General features: G+C 39.2%; 1 protein-coding gene across 2 annotated transcripts in view; it reads left to right on the top strand.

The window, feature by feature from the left end:
• The window catches only part of LOC124252916 (copine-8-like), a 44,695-nt gene extending 28,020 nt beyond the window's left edge, over window positions 1–16,675 (top strand). For both annotated transcript variants that reach the window (XM_046686592.1, XM_046686591.1), the window contains 12 exons: window positions 999–1,040; window positions 1,448–1,523; window positions 6,694–6,750; window positions 7,417–7,478; window positions 8,088–8,240; window positions 9,122–9,197; window positions 10,062–10,189; window positions 10,508–10,610; window positions 11,223–11,280; window positions 11,815–11,888; window positions 12,152–12,714; window positions 12,799–16,675. In XM_046686592.1, the coding sequence (XP_046542548.1) occupies window positions 999–1,040; window positions 1,448–1,523; window positions 6,694–6,750; window positions 7,417–7,478; window positions 8,088–8,240; window positions 9,122–9,197; window positions 10,062–10,189; window positions 10,508–10,610; window positions 11,223–11,280; window positions 11,815–11,888; window positions 12,152–12,352 (1,030 nt within the window). In that variant the 3' untranslated portion in view covers window positions 12,353–12,714; window positions 12,799–16,675. The remainder of the gene's footprint in view (window positions 1–998; window positions 1,041–1,447; window positions 1,524–6,693; window positions 6,751–7,416; window positions 7,479–8,087; window positions 8,241–9,121; window positions 9,198–10,061; window positions 10,190–10,507; window positions 10,611–11,222; window positions 11,281–11,814; window positions 11,889–12,151; window positions 12,715–12,798) is intronic.
• The last annotated feature ends 413 nt before the right edge of the window (window positions 16,676–17,088 follow it).

Below are 17,088 nucleotides of genomic sequence, written 5' to 3'. Positions count from 1 at the left end.
CGTTACAATATCGCCAACGACGTCTGCAGTGGGCAAGACAGCATGTGAGATGGACTCAAGGTCAGTGGAATCATGTCCTCTTCACAGCTGAGTCCAGATTTCCGCTTCACAGAGCTGATGGCTGTGTGCGAGTTTACCGTCAATGTGGCGAACGTTATGCTGACAATTATGTAATGGAAATTGATTGGTTCGGAGGCGGTAGCGTGATAATCTGAGGTGGAATTACGGCTACAAACAAGACAGACCTCCTCATCATCGCTGGTAATCTGACAGGGCAGCGATATCGGGAGTGGTTCTCCAACCAGCAGTTTTACCGCTCATACGGCAACATGGACCAGGGATGACGTTACAGCAGGACAAAGCCAGACCGCACACTGCCCGTATTGTTCAACGTTTTCTGGCTCAGAACAATGTTGATGTGCTTCCCTGGCCAGCTAAGTCACCGGACATGTCGCCTATTGAGCATGTGTGGGATGAAATGGAAAGAGGCTTGCGACGCTCACCAAATCCGCCTGTAATGCTGCAGCAACTGCAACAACGTCTTCGTGAGATCTGGGACAACATCCCACAACGATGTCATACACGACTGATTAATTCCATGGGACGGAGGTGTGTTGTATCAACTCTGCTGGTGGTCATACCCGGTATTAGAGTGGGACTTTTCATTTTACCCCCTAAGCATTCAGATTGGTGTTTTACCCTTTGAAATGGTCACTAATCCGAAATTAAGGTTGTCATTAGCAGGTCAAATGTGTTCTATGAAATAAAAGTGTTTGTATTAACTTTGTTTTCTTATGTGTTTTTCTACACCAATTTTAATAGCGTCACAAGAACTTTTGTTGCTGGGTATAGTTATTCTTTACAATCAGCCCCACTGTGAAGTATGGTTTTGGGTAAGAATTGATGTTGAATTTATCAGGGTATGTGCAGGAAACATTGTCCCTGTACCGCACAACAAATAGTGGCTGTATTATTTATTGATTTGTCTCTGTCCCCAGGTCCATCAAGATCGAATGCTATGACTGGGATGCGGATGGAGGGTAAGTGTATGACCACCAGGGCCCACTTGCACAAAGCGATCTTAGCGCTACGACTATCTTAAGCCTATGTTGGAGAATGGGAGTTACAGTCATTGTAGCGCTGAGATCGCTTTGTGCAAGTAGGCCCAGGATGGTGCAGTAACGGTAATAGTGAAAATAATAGGGCCACTTGTATAGTGCTGAACGTTATGCCATAGTGGCATGCGCTACCATACAACATACAGGACATTTTATCCTGCCTAACCCAAACTGCCTGAGATGTGCAAGAATGTTTATAGTAATATGACTTATCTCACCTGGTTCCCATATGCTACTGAATATCCATGGTTACATCTATTGATGAGGTGACATAAAGATAAGCTGTGTTGATACTGGTGTCCTCACTTGTTCTTCTGTGTTGGTTGCAGGCATGATTTTATTGGGGAATTCACCACCTCACTGCGGGAGCTGTCAAGGGGCAGAATAGAACAAAATAAATATGAGGTGAGTAGAAGTTGGGTCCTTCATTCAATACCCAAACTTTACTTTCATATTCCCTGTTCACATTGGCTCATTTATTGAGTATTTGATGCTTGGATATTTCTAATTACTGGGTGTAAAGTTTTCAATTCAATCAGCAAATCTGAAATGAGCATGATGAGCATTGTGAAAGACACGTTTCCATTCATTTTCTGAAGAACTATCTGGCTAAGAGAACTGGCCTAGTTGTGAAACAGATGTGGCATTACCCTCGATTGTATTGACATCATGTTACAATTGACGATGCCACGTAATGCTTATCTTTATTGTATTATCAATTCCTCTTTCATTTATAACCCAAACCCCAAAATATTCAAAAGGGCATCTTCCAGTGATGCTGAAATAACATTGTTTGATTGTGATGTAATCCATTCAATTTTCTTTCATCATCTCTCTTTCTTTGAGCATTTCATGACTGACATTAGCTTCTGCAGTATTCAGTACCGATACATAAATGAAGCTGTTTTCTAATCTAATCTAATCTAATCTAATCATTTTGTATAATGCAGAAAGGTTCCAGGTAAATTATGGTGATTATGTTTTGTGGTGCACAATTCATGAATGACAGTGTACTCCAATATACAGTACAACCAGATATTATTGAGAATTTAAGATTGTAATTTTATATATTTTTTTCACTCATTACTCAAGTATTATATGTGAATATTAGCAGAACATAACTCCAGATTCAAAGACAGGTGAACAGTTAGTATCTTGTCAAGTCACCATGGGCAGCAATGCAGGCTTCAATGCGGCGGGGCACACTATACTGATCAAAGAAGTTAGAAAGTCGTGGTCCATGTTGTCCCAATATCGGACTACCTCTTCTTTCATTTCAGCAATATTTGTGAGATTTTTCTTATTGACACGTTCCTTCATAAGTCCCCAAACAGTTTCTATTGGATTTAGGTCAGGGCTATAGCTTGGCCAATCTAATAATGTCATATTTTGGGTCCGAAACCAGGCCTGTGAATGCTTTGAACGATGTTTTGGGTCGTTGTCCTGCTGGAAAATCCAAAAATTTCCATAGAACACGTGAGCAGATGGAAGTAAATGTCCCTCAAGAATATCTGTGTACCGCTCACTGTTCATATTCCCTTCAAATACACAGAAGGGCGTTGCCCCTAACACAGATATGCCACCCCACACGTTAAGTTTCGGACTGTACTTTTGGCGCTGATACAAAGGTTTTTCAGTTTGTTTGGTCCAGAATTTCAGTGTATTAGGAAACAGCCACACAGAACTTTCATCTGAGAAAATCACATTGTCCCAGTTAAAATTTCTATGCTGTAAGCACCAGTTCAACCTTTGCTCCTTTTGTTCAGGTTTCATGATTGGTGATGAAATTCCTCAACTTCTCTGCCAACCCACTGCATGCAGCTCAGTTCTAACAGTTCCTCTATCAATCATATCTAGCCTTAAGTTTTCTAAACTCCTTTGTTTGTTTTTAGAAACAAGAATACCAAGCCGCCTCCTGTCACCGACAGTCAATTTTCAGGGCCTACCTGCGCCTCCCTGGTGCTCAATGCCATATCCATTTGCAATATTTATAAAAACACGATAAACAGTGGACAAAGGGATGCCTGTTCTACTTGAAATTACTGATCTGATGTCCTTGTTATAATACTCAATCAACTTCCTCTTCTCTAAATCATCCATACTGAGGATCACTGAAAATGTTGCCTGCTAGCAAGTAAACAAAGGGGGATAACTCTTCACAAACTAATGAAAAAGGATTAACAAAGTTGTCTCTCTTGAATGAAACCAAGCACTTGATAGCTGGTCAAGGTTGTTTATTCTAGAAATCCAATAGACCGATCCAGTCTGTCAATCAAAACTGGCGCATGCGTCAATTTTGGCCAATCAGCGGGCCGGGAGCGCTGTGTGGTTTTGTCAGACTTATTTCCGGGGTCAAACGATGCATTCGAAACGATGTGCTTCGAATTATGCCATTTACACTCGCTATATTTATTACATATTGCTTCGATTTGATGTATACCTTAACAAAACCATTACGGTCAAGACAACAAAAATGGAGGCGGATCAAGAAACGCGATAGGCCTAACGATCAGTTAAATGTCTGCACCATCGTTCAAAAAACCTACGTCTGCCTGCTGAGGAGAATGTGCACGAATTTCACACTTTTGCACATGTGCAAAATCATTACCAATTGATGACAACAAATAGCAGTTTAAGACTTTGCAAGTGTTATAAACACGGACAATTTTGTAACTACAAAATTGTTTTGCTTAACGTTTTAGTCACTACTAGGCATTGAGTTGGTACGCCATAAAGCTCAAATGAGACAGGCGAGAAAGCCGTCGCACAATGTAAACAAATCTTCATTTCGGTTAGGGTCAACCGAAATAGCAAAACTTGTTACATGAAAGAACAATGTGGCGGATATTGTCCCCTTCGCTCTTAGATATTCTTCAATTTGTCACACATTTTAAGATGTTTTAAGTTTCATAAGCACAATCTGAAGGCCTACAGTATCTTGTTAACAGAGCAAAATATTCGAGGAGTAATATTTTTTATTCAAACGGAAATATTGTTAGTGTCAGCAGTTGCCTATCATGCAATATCCAAGTGTCAAAATTAGTTCATATGAGTGCCTATAAAACCATGCTTTAAATATTTCAGATTTTTTATAAAGAGTTGCATGGGACTTTGAACTGAATTACCATCCTCCATGTTGATCGAATACGAAAACTATGTGAGAAGAATAGTGGCTTTCTAGAGTATTGGACGGAGTGAAATAAAGTGTATATCTTAATTATGAGAACATTATTTGAAGTTTTGTTACCACATAAATTATTCACATATAATGGTACATTTTAGGAGTAATATTACAACTGTAATTTTGATTAATTCACTGGAAATGATAGCAAGGTATGTTTTAAGAATCTTGCTTTTTTTAGTAAACGTGGAAGGGTAATAAAATTAATACTAATAATCTAATCAATAATAAATAATTATTTAATTGATTGACATATCGGATTTTTTAGATTTTAAGGCAGAACTAGGCAAACAAACACCATACATATCATGGCAGGACAATCACTTGGTATGAACTTAGTTTCTTGGCTCCTGCTTTTAGATGTTTTTTTTAAATACTACATTTACTAATAAGATAATTCTGAAAGTGATTGCTAGTATCATAACTCATTAAAGTTATTTCAATATCCAGAAAATTTGAAAAAGCAAAGGCTACGTTTTGGTCAAACCCTGGTCAGGCATTATCCAGTCCTGGAACAGAATAACTTACAAAAATCTCAGGTGACTTTTCATGTAACGGAATAAATATTGAAACATATATTTAACCCATATTTGATGTAATTCTTCTGATAAATCATAAGTTTTTTAGGAGGTTACTAATATTTGAAGACTGAGCCAAAGCTAGTGTTTATTAAGATGGTGGATTTGGACAAATTGTTCAAGGTTTGTTGATGGTTATTTGCAAAATGAGCTTCATGTTAAATTGCACACTGGTTTGTAGGAGGTGAACGCTTCGGGACATTTTCATGTCTGTTTTCCTAAACCTTTGTTATGACTTTTACCAAATTTTGAATCAACTTTACTATAATTTTTATGACACCAGTCAGTATTTCAGAAAAGGAAATAGATCAAAATCAGAGTTATGTCCTCTGGGGATATGGTCTCAGATCTAATAAAACAAAGATTATCATTGTTTAATTAAGAAGCAATAATGTCAATATTTAATTGTATTGACAGAAGGCTTTGAACATAGGATAGTTTCTTTGCACCTTATTTACACTAGTAGTTAGCAGTTAAACGTCTCTGATGAAAAAACAATAGATCTTCATTTGTATTTTGTGTAACATTCTATTTCAATGCTAGTTAATTGTTCGGATAACTGTGGATTCTCTGTTCCAAAATTTTGCATCACATGTTTCCTATTTCTGGAAGATGGGTTAGCTAGTGTACAGGTGCAGACTGCATCTTGGATCTTCTTTGTGTTATGGTGCTGTGACATACCTGTACATAAACGCTGGCAGTTCATGAAGTCCAGTATTGTGGAAGTTTGTATGTAAATTAGGATTCCACAACAAAGTACTTATAGAAAAATTAAATGGAAATGATGATTAAAAAAATGATTTCCTTTTATTCAGTGTCATTTTATCTTGGTGTACAGATTTTGAAGAGAGAAACTTTACTGAGAGTTGCTGCAGATCAGCTGTTGAATATTTGCTTCTGGGTATGTCCAGAGACGTCCATGGAAACATATTGTTTACAAGCCCAATTACCTTTTCCAGATTTCCAAATAAGATCAAATAGGTTATGCTGTGATTGATTTGTTTACATTAATTGTACAGACAAATAAGGTGCATGAAGTAGTAGACGGGAAATATTTTCTGCTTTTTATTTACCATTCTCTTAATTCATTAAAAGATAGAAACCCATGTTTTCAGATTATTAACTAAATTTGAACAACGCCAACGGATAAGTAAAGGCACCACGTGCAGTGTTGATAATCTATTTATAGATACCGAAACGATCTGCATCATGAACATGTGGTTGTGTTCACGAGTTTTAAAAAATTATAAACCCAAACAACAAAATTCAGTTATCCTTCCCCTGCTAATATCTGTGACGGAGGTGAATTGCCAGATAGATTAATTGATTCGAAAGAAATTACGCTTCCTACAGTCTCAGCAGCTAGTCGAGACGATTTTTCATCGGGCATGTAACTCATTTTCACTCGCTCCGCCAGTTGTAATCTGCCAGCTAAAATATATTAAAAATCACATACGTATAACTTGCCTCTTTAAATAACATTCACAAACGACGGATACCAAAGTATCACAAGCAGAATTCATCAACAACGTTCGCAATCACGTAACGTTTCGCCGGCGGTGACGCCATTGTGATTTGCCAGTGATTGTCCCCCCTAACGTCAAAAACGAAGTGGGCGGGGCTTATAGGCCGGGACTGGATCGGTCTATTAAAGATATTCCTAAAATTCTCAATAATTTCTGGTCATACTATACAATACATTGTGTTACAGTCGTCAATACATGAATGACAGTGTACTGCAATATTCAATACATTGTGTTACAGTGTATGAGTTGAATTGTTACAGTGTACTAAACATGATGACATTGTGTTTCAGTGTATTAGTCCGAAGAAGAAGGCAAAGAAAGGGAACAAGTACAAGAACTCAGGAGTGGTAAGTGTGTTGTCAAACAGACTTTGTCATACTGTCATACTGTGTCATTCTTCCTGTCGTACTTCCTGTCGTGGTAGCAGTTGGAGGGACAGAAAGATCCCCCCATACCCAGTGCTTGTGAGGACTGACTACACCAAGGAATAGCTATGTGCATGATTGACAGTGAAACCACTTTTCCATTTACTCCATTTCCAATGCTCATGGCAAGAAGATTGTTGGTGGTTCGGCTTATGTACGGGACATACCATTTTGATACAGATTTTAAGGGTCAAGATAGGACCTTGGCTTATCTATGAGATCGGCTTATCTAAGGTAATATACAGTAATTATTTACCAGGTCCAGGAACAGATTCCACTTGTAAGAGTATGTAACAGTATGAGAGTTGTGATTGTTGTCTTGGCAGTAAGATAGCTTTGTAGAATGGAATATATTTGAGATTTGGAAGGAGCTTCGATGTAACATTGCTAGGACCACTCACACATTCACTCTCTGCCTGATTCCCCTGCTGTTTTGTGTGTGGCCTCAGTGACAACACTGATCTCTCCCTGGTGTCAGTCTGTATGGGGACTATGGTAGTCTGAGACAAATTAAAGCATAGAAGTCTTGTAATGATGACACAGTTATGTGCTCTTGGTTTTGTTGATGAAATAGTTTTGCTGCTTCAGGTTGAGCTGATGTCCTGCCAGATTGCGAAGGTGTACACTTTCCTGGATTACATTAGGGGAGGGTAAGTTATCCCTTCATGAATGAGTGATTACAGTGTGTAATGTGATCCTTTAGTGATAGGGTTTGCGCATGTCACCAAGGGGTGGTGGGGTAGCCTAGTGGTTAAGATGTTTGCTCGTCATGCTGAAGACCCGGGTTTGATTCCCGACATGAGTGCAATGTGTGAAGGCCATTTCTGGTGTCCCCTGCCTTGATATTGCTGGAATATGGCTAAATGCGGCATAAAACTAAGCTCACTCACTCACTCATGTCATCAACCACTGGGGTATGAGTTACTTGTGTTAACAACAGGAATGTGATCAGCTGATTAGCCTCGTACCCTCCTAGGTATGTACATGAACGTTCAGCTCGTAAGATCTGGTTCACTGTTTTGTGGATACATCTTATGTGTTTATCATCAAAAGTTCAAAGAACCCTTGTCAGAGAAATATTTTGTGTCCACCATGGACTCTCAGTGTGGTACCTTAAGTGCCAACAGTCAGCTGTGATGTCATATTTGACCATGTGGCCAGCAGACTCGTTCGTGTGATTACTAGATAGCAACTGGTCGGTTACCTACATTAATAGATGAGTACTGATTGAGTTTTCTGTATTTATTAAAACATTTCAGGACTCGACTACACTGCACATTTGCTGTTGATTTTACCGCCTCTAACGGTGACCCAAAGACTCCTACCTCTCTGCACTACATGAACCCCTACAGACCTAACCCATACGCCACCGCTGTCCGTGCTGTCGGAGATATCATCCAGGATTATGATACGTGAGTGTTGCTATGTGAACAGAGGAGTGTTGCACAGAATTATCTCCCCTGTGTTCCAGATCAGTTAAACTTTGACTAATAGTAACTGATTGACTGTTTTGTTTTACCAAGTGATTGGTTATTATAACATGCATCACTTTCTCCAACATTAAGCTGACATATTGTGATAAAAGGGAAATGCTGTTCAAAGTCAATTCACTGAGAGGAGACACCCAACTTGGAATTGGTGGTCATAACTCATGCTTGTCATAAGAGGCAACTGATTTCATAAGGTGACCAAGCTACCTGACTTGGTATATCCCACTGGGGAAATTGGATGGAAGATGTTAATCACTAGATTGCCTGGTTCCTCCTGGAGTATTTACAGGCTATCACATAGCTGGTATATTGCTGAGTCTGGTGTTACACAACAGACAGTGTTTGGGGTTCTTCAGCAGTAAGTTGGTACCCAGTAAGTTGGTAACCAGAATGTAGACTCCTGAAAAGTCGTGTTCATACGTTTAAATATAAATGATGAGCACCCAGAAGGAAATGAACCAGCTCTTGGAAGATTTATCATAGCCTTAGAAATGAATGGATTTGAACAGAACAGAATTTTATTCTCATAAATCATACAAAATGATATAGAGAACATACAATCGTTTATGATACAATAACATATAAGTGGAAATATTTGTTAAGAAAAGACTAAGAACAGTTTTAGCAAACAGTGATAGTTTAGATAAGAATGGGGTGAAATCTGATTTCATAAGTGAGATAGATTTGTCCATTTGTGGATTATTACAACAATAAGAGGGAAGTACATTTGAAAGCCTGGGTATGTTATCAGTAGTTGCAGTAATCAGGCCAGGGTTGTGTTCATGTGCTGCTTCTTTCCTCAGTGACAAACTGTTCCCTGCTCTTGGATTCGGTGCCAGACTACCTCCTGATGGCATTGTGTCTCATGAGTTTGCATTGGTAAGTACTGAGGCTTATATTTGTTACACCTTGAGGTTTTGAGATGTTGCTGAATGGGTAGAACTAGTGACAATGAAAGATCTTTCACGCGTATTCGTGTGACTGTAGCATTTCAAACCTAATGACACAGGCTTGTGTATTTGATGTCACAAGGGAGATAACCCTCCATTGGCACAAATAAGCCTACCTGTGTTTATGCTTAATAATTCTGTTGATTCCGCCGCTGCTGCTGCTACTGCTTTCTGGAGTTCTTTGACTGAATTTCAGACGTGATCATGATATGAAATGGCCATGGCTTATAGGACATCTTCATTAATGATGTTCATGGAAGGGCTGTGATTGTTTAAATGTCAAAAGTCATGTCCTTCACTAGGGCTGCAACGAATACACTATTTGGTGAATATGATACGTATCATGAATTTTGGGTAACGAATACGAATAATTATTCACGGTTACAATATTGTAGTTAAGTGATTGATGCACTTTATGGAACGCCCATGTTGACAGTTTTGATTTGTCACAGCAATAACCAGTGATCTCATGACACTCAAATTTGGTATGTAATAGTTATAGTCAACAGTACCATGTGCGGCCTTGGCAAACTAACATGACTTGGAAAGGACATAAGGGTTCAAGTAAAACATGCTCCCTTAAAAAAATCGTAAATATTTGTTAATATTCGGTTCTGGTAACCACGAATAACGAATTGAATTCATGAAGGGCTACGGTTCGATTCAGCGAATATGCGAGTGAATCGTTACAACCTTATCCTTCACACACACTTATCCTACATATATCTTTAGTTTTTAGTCCAAAGTAGAAGAGAAACGTCTGTACTCCATGTAGTGTACGTGTATATTTCAGAATGGTAACCCCAACAACCCATACTGCCATGGCGTGCAGGGCGTGCTGGATTCCTACCACAAGACTCTACACTCTGTCCAGTTGTACGGACCCACAAACTTTGCTCCAGTCGTCAACCATGTGGCAAGGTAATCCTGTCTCCTGTAGCTGTATGTGCCGTTGTCTCCTGTATGTCTACACACTGTACATATGACAAGTTGCAAGTTCACTGGACTATGGTTTCATAACTTGACACCAAAATAGGATATGTCGTTAATTGATACATCATAGTATATCAAAGCAGTCATTACTGTATCAGTTGATCAAATGAGTGGATCAGTTATATCTGTATAACAATGGATGCATGATCTGTGGCCCCAGCATTTGTTGACATCACAGCTTTTCGTTTACAGAACAGTGTTTTCACCAGGCAGATGCCTTGATCAAGTTTGCTTGTTTCCTTTCAGCTTTGCACAAACTTCACAGCAAGGGGCTGACTACTTCATCCTTCTCATCATAACTGATGGCATTATCACGGACATGCCCCAGACCACTGAGGCCATCGTTAAGGTGAGTAGTGTTAATATCATCATCTTCGTAACAACTCCAGACCCAAGTGTCCTTCTTGTATATCCTGTCCCTTGTGTACCTGTAACACCATGTGCTCTAGAACCATGTGCTCTAGAATCACCTGCATATACTGAGCCTGTGTTCTCTGCTTTTAGGTTAAGGACAAAGTTGTTCATTGCTCCTTAACTAACAACAGCTTGATCACACCTCGATTATTTAAACTGTACTTATTCCAACATAGTGTGACCGCCTCCCTGGTGTAGTGGTTAGAGCATCCGCCCGGAGAGCGGAAGGTTGAGGGTTCGATCCCTGACTGCGTCATACCAAAAGACCTTAACATATGGTACTTGTTGGTCCCTGCCTGGCGTTCGGCATTAATGGGTACAACAAGGACTGGTCGGCTCGGAGGCAGTATAATGTCTGAGTGAGGTATTCATGCTTCACTGCGGCATGGTATCTCAGTGGGCTAGCACTATAAAACCAGCTTAAGTCTGGGCTAGTACAAGCAGCCGCACATAAACATACACACGCATGCACGTCGTCATATGAGCGAAATATTTTCAAGCACATTAAACCCAATTTCACCTCACCTCCAACATTGTGTTTTTCCAGGCTGCCAGTTTACCGATGTCCATCATCATCATTGGTGTGGGGGATGCAGACTTTGACGGTAAGGTACCATCTATCAGTAAATCTCTGCCTGAGGCGTGTGATTTTATAGAATGAGATACATTCTGTAAGAACTGTTTTTGGGATAAGAACTTGACATTTGCAGATGAAAATACATTTTAAAGGTGCTTTGGCGATGTTGATGATAAGTTGAGATACATCATCTCTAAGACAGAGGTGCCACACGGTTATGACAAATGTTAGAGACTTACTACCCCCGAAATATCCCGGGGGATTATTATCTAACATATGATTGGATGGCATTAAGGTTCAAGGTCACACAGTATAAACTGTGTATGAGTACGAATGTGTAAGATACATGATCCCTGAGGCATATGTGATCAGTGTAAAATATTGAGGTCAGTAGAGGCCAAATTATGTAACATGATTCAAAATTTCATGAATTATAAGTAAATTTCCAATTCTTTGAAAAAATACCGCAACAGCATATTTTCCTAATTTGTCATATGCATGCATTTGGTTACAAATCCTTACAAGTTGTGACAGTTGATTGAAAGTTATGTCTTGCTTGTAGCCATGGAGGTGCTTGACGGCGATGATGTGCGGCTGTCGTCACGAGGACGGTATGCTGAGAGAGACATAGTACAGGTAACTAGTGTAACGTTGTAGCCTCTTCAACTAACTGGCCAAACGGTGGGCCAGCTTGCCTCATAATTCCCTTCTCCAACTTTCAACATAGCTTTACCTTTGTTCCTATCAAAACATACAATGACTCAAATTATGGAGCAAATTTAAGTATATATTCTTCTATACCATCATCATATCCAATGACCAGTAAAGCTGTATAAAAATGGGAGTAAATTTTTGAAAGTTGAAACTTTATATCAAAGTTTGTTTTGTATCTGTTTCAGTTTGTGCCGCTGCGAGACTTCCTTGGTCGTAATGGCGAGGATCCCCAGTCTGTCCAGGCTAGACTCGCTAAGGAAGTGTTGGAAGAGATCCCGGACCAGTTCCTGTCATACATGCAGCGCCACAATGTCAAGCCCAAACCCCCGCTGGAGAGACGTTTGACCATCACCTCCGTCAGCTCTCTACCCGTCTCCCAGCAGTGAGATGGACTGGAGGAGTTAGACCTTGACATGGAAAACAGCTGACACACAGGCTGGGTAGAGCACCTTCTTGTTGAACACTGCTCTTGAGTGGTCATTGTAGAACAGATTTTACATATTTGGGGAGCCTGCAAAACCAGAATATAATATTGTTTCTCATTTTCAGAAGCCCCCAAGACAGGAAACTGTCTCCAGCAGTTGTAGAATGCCTGTGTAGAGCGTGCTATGTGACTAAGGCAGCAGTTTAGGGTTATTTCACTCTTATATTATATGGGCTCCTCAAACAAGAAGTTGTGTTACAGGGTACAGTGCTCATGTAGCGGGTTGACATGTGCTAGTTTGCTGGTGTAGTGCAATATATCAGTGTACACACACACACACGCACACACACACACACACACACACACACACACACACACACACACACACACACACACACACACACACAGAGAGTAGTTGCTTGGAACCACTGACTGAGTCAAACTGAACTACACGGATGATATTTTCTTGTTTATCACCCGTGGGAATGGAACAGTCAAAATGGACATATGCTACTGAAGGGATGGTAGAGCTTGTGTGATACCTGACTTACTTTTTGAGCAGTGTAACCATTTCCACCATTAAAGCAGAGATGTAGGAAACAATTCATTGACTAAAATGAATTAAGCCAGGATTGTCAGGAAATTAGTAAATATGGAATTTCAACATATTTTAACTTTCAGTGATAATTCTGGTACAGTTGTGTGTACTTTTTTCATGCAAGTAGAATTGCTGGATAAAGAAATCAGTATCACCCGTAGGACCAACTGTACTTGTTGCTTTGGCAGACTGTTAGAAGCTGAAACCCCTAAGTCATTAATACTAAATGTTATCATATTTCAGATGCCACTACCATACTGTACCGACATGAGTTAACATGTTACCATCAAGAAGCTGCCATTTTAAGTAAAGTGTGATATCTCTGACACAGTAAATGTCCAGCTCACATACTTAAAGCAGGAATTTAGGTAGATCCGTATATTCAAATATCTATTGTCTCATCTTACAGTAGGACTTTGAGAGCAATGTCAAAACTACTATTGTTGCATAGTATTATGTAGTCTGTTCACATAGCTGGGGTAGGGGGTGGTCAGTGTGACAGAGACTAATCTGATCAACATGAGGAGTATTACCAGTCGGAAGCATCGATTAATAAATATTGCTGATTGGAAGAATTATTAATGATTATCGATATGAAATTGGGTAATTAATAATATATTACATACACTATTGTGATGAGATATAGTTATAATTTACACACATTATACATAAAGTTACGTCTGTTTATGGACTGCTGCTAAGTTATGTTCCGGATGCTGTGTTGTTAGAAATAAGTATGTCACCACCCACCAGTGATTTCACACTATTTTGACATTTAATGCTCATAGCTACTTCTCTGATATTTATTGATAACTGATTGATGTGATCTATCTGTATTGATACATAATTCCTCACTGCCAGGGAACATATCCGATGTATCTGTCGACTGGTTGACACCAGTGGTGTCTTATTTCGGGGGAGTGTCTGCTTTACATTGATAGTGCTCCAGTTGTGAGCATCCTTTTAGGTTTGTTTCTCTAGCAGAAGGAGAAATAATAGGACCATATTTTACATCAACCTTAAATGTCTAAATGATTTTAAATTCGTAATTTTGAGACCGATCATTTTCTTTTTGTGAATGGGCTGAGTCATGGAAATGATTACAAGATATTTGATCAGATTATTTACCAAATTTGATATTTGTTTCATACAAAACTATGAGTCCAAATACATTTTGTTAGGAAAGAAGCCATCCAGCTACAATGTGTTGCTTGTGGCAGACAATTTCTCTTTTTTTTAACTGTGTGAAACATTTGTTTTTCAAGCATTCACTTGGACAGTTTTTGGGAGAATGAACTCTGTCTTGCCTTCTCCCCCAGCCCCATATGAGATGGCCAGTCCTTTAATGCCAGTTTTGTGTGTCATTTAGAATACAGAAACCGCTTAGTGTTAATCCACCACCACATTGACAAATGGTGTATCATTGATGTTGATCATCAGAGATCAGGCAGTTTGTTTCTGTATCCTCCTCCTCAGGTCCTGCTTTCATTACCTTACCTGTCAATACACTTCTGTGATTGCAGCTTCTTTTGGAAGAATGAGGTAGAATAAGCTTGAACATGTTGCGAGTGTCACAACGTACAAGTCACAGTCCAGGGTTGTTATTGTTAGTTAAAAGACTACATTGTCAGTTGTCACAATGATGAATTCAATGTTGTGTTTCACGCTCAATGCTGTGTGGACTTCCGTGATAACCTTGACCTTGTTATCCCTAGTTCAGATGAGGTGTTGTGTTTTCTCCATCACTGTTTATTGTTGCAGCTAATTTTGTACACCACTGTGATGGCCTTGACCTCATTGTTAGGCTTGACCCTGTTGAACGGGGTCAGGTCACACAGGTTTCATCAAGTTTTCGTGTCACTGTAAATTGGAATCATTTGGAATGTTTTTTTAAACCTTTGCATGACTTTACACATTTTTATGTACTTTTGATAACAAATGTATTGGCAAAGATCTGCTTCTTTTAAAAAAATGGTCATGATTGCAGACACGCCATTTTATGTATACTCATTTAAAGTTCTTATTCTGGTAATGTGTATTCATAGATAGAAAAATATATGTCTCTGTTATCTAATATTCCCGAGATTTTACCCTTATATGAAATCTATTTTATATTTAACATTTTTAAAATGTGTTCATTTGCATATGTGCTGCATTTCTAAAGCACTGTTCAGTGACATTTGTAGGGTAAGAGTGCTGGTTCTGACCCAGGTAGTTTGTTGCAAGAGATATATTATAGTAGCCAGTAGAATTTCCCGGGGAAAACTGTTTAAACTGACAGTGAAGAGAGGTGCTGTGTTGCCTCGTCCCTGTTCATGGAGCCATGGATTGCTTGTTAAAATACCAGTATAATCAGCATCTAACACCATGTATGTTTCAAACTAGTGAGCGTGCCATCCTGTGCTGTCTTCCATGTTACCAGTTGTACAAATCTTACCAGTCATGACATTACCTCAATTGTGTGCATGTCATTGTTACATCCAGCTGAGAGAGGGATGAACCTGGATTTTATTCTGACAAGTGATGAAGCTTGTCTTGTGTAGTATGTCATTATACAGCCCCCCTGTCAGACCCTCAGTAAATAATACTTATTTAGCATGGTGATTGGTTGGTCAGATAGTGTGAATTAGCTGATTGGCTGTCATTCTAACCCGATGAAGTTGATCATGTTTTCAGTCCTCAGGTTTTCTAGGGTTATGGGGATAAGAATAGGGTTGGTCGGTAACCGGATTGTGCTGTGGTACTCATCCCACTGTTATTGCTGCTGTTATTGTGTGGGCTAAGTCTCACTTGTGTCACCAGTAATAATCAAGCTGTTGTTGCCATGACAATATGCTGCAGTTGGGTTCAAACAGCCTTCACATCCCTTTCCCACAAAAGTACAGAAATCATCAAACTCTGATTTAATCCTAATGCTTCTTTTCTCAGTGTCCTACACCCATGGACAGCTAACCGGAAGCCTGCTTCTTTTGTATTCTTGTAAAGCTGTACATGCTTTTAGATATGTTTTGGAACTTGTACCAATGTTCTGGCAGTAATTCTGTACCCTGGACTGTACGGTGGTCAGAAACAGTACAGTAGTTTCCACAGGAAACCAGGGATCAGTTCCAACCCCACTGCTGACAATTTTCGAACATGACCTCAAATATTTGAGTTGTGTGTATGTCTCTTGTGATTGTAAATGGCAAGTCTGTCTGAAATATTTTTCCAAGGGCCTTTGGTGTCAACCCTGCTTCCTGGGTTTCACTGTGTGCTGTCCCAGTCTGTCTGCCCTTGTTATTTACCCAAGTGAAGTATATATTGTAGACAGCTTTGTTGTGTATCTTTATAAAATATGTCATTGAATGATGAAAGTTGTGTTTAAGGGTTATTGCTGTGCTATTAACATGACAACTTATTTTAACCAGGCACCCTTTTGATCCGCCGATGTATGCCTATTGATGTATGTTCTACACAGTATCTATGTATGTAGCATGTTTAGTGGCAGTGTTTCTGTACATCACGTGTATAATACGAAAATGTGCTGACTACCTATATCTGTGGCCACATGTTACAGGAATAGCTATGAGATTGTTATGAGATCTTAAGAAAAATGTTGTTACGCAACCAGTGATATCGTATGTTTTTTGCATGATTGTTTTATGATTATAAGAGAAATGTTTTTCACAATAAAATATTCCAACTTTACCTTAATTAATTTTCTTTTTTCACACACCAACTAAATTTGAACTAAGAAAACAGTTTGATATGTTGGAACTGTGTTCGTCCATTTGTACTGTGCATTGACAAACTTATCCTACAAAAGAATCAAGTGTTTGGTGGCTTCTATAATAATTACTTATTGTTTCACCAGCATTCTAGAAGTTGGTGAGTCAGTAATGCATACGACTTTATGGAGAACAACTTCTTGTTTATTGCACAGACTGGCTTTGGGGGTAGATTCCTTAGATTTAAGTGACCTTATGGATGATAACTTTTTGTTAATTGCATAGGGCGATGGGTCTAGATTCTTACACAGTTGTCAAGCTAAACATCACTGTGAGGATCTGCAGATGGGTCAAGTAATAGGGTTCAGGCTAAAACGCCAAACAAATTTGTTG

The sequence above is a fragment of the Haliotis rubra genome, unplaced genomic scaffold (genome assembly GCF_003918875.1).
Source record: "Haliotis rubra isolate DU_JTF1 unplaced genomic scaffold, ASM391887v1 Scf53, whole genome shotgun sequence".
In the NCBI taxonomy this organism is placed as follows: Eukaryota; Metazoa; Mollusca; class Gastropoda; order Lepetellida; family Haliotidae; genus Haliotis; species Haliotis rubra.
This window is presented reverse-complemented; position numbering and strand designations above follow the sequence as displayed.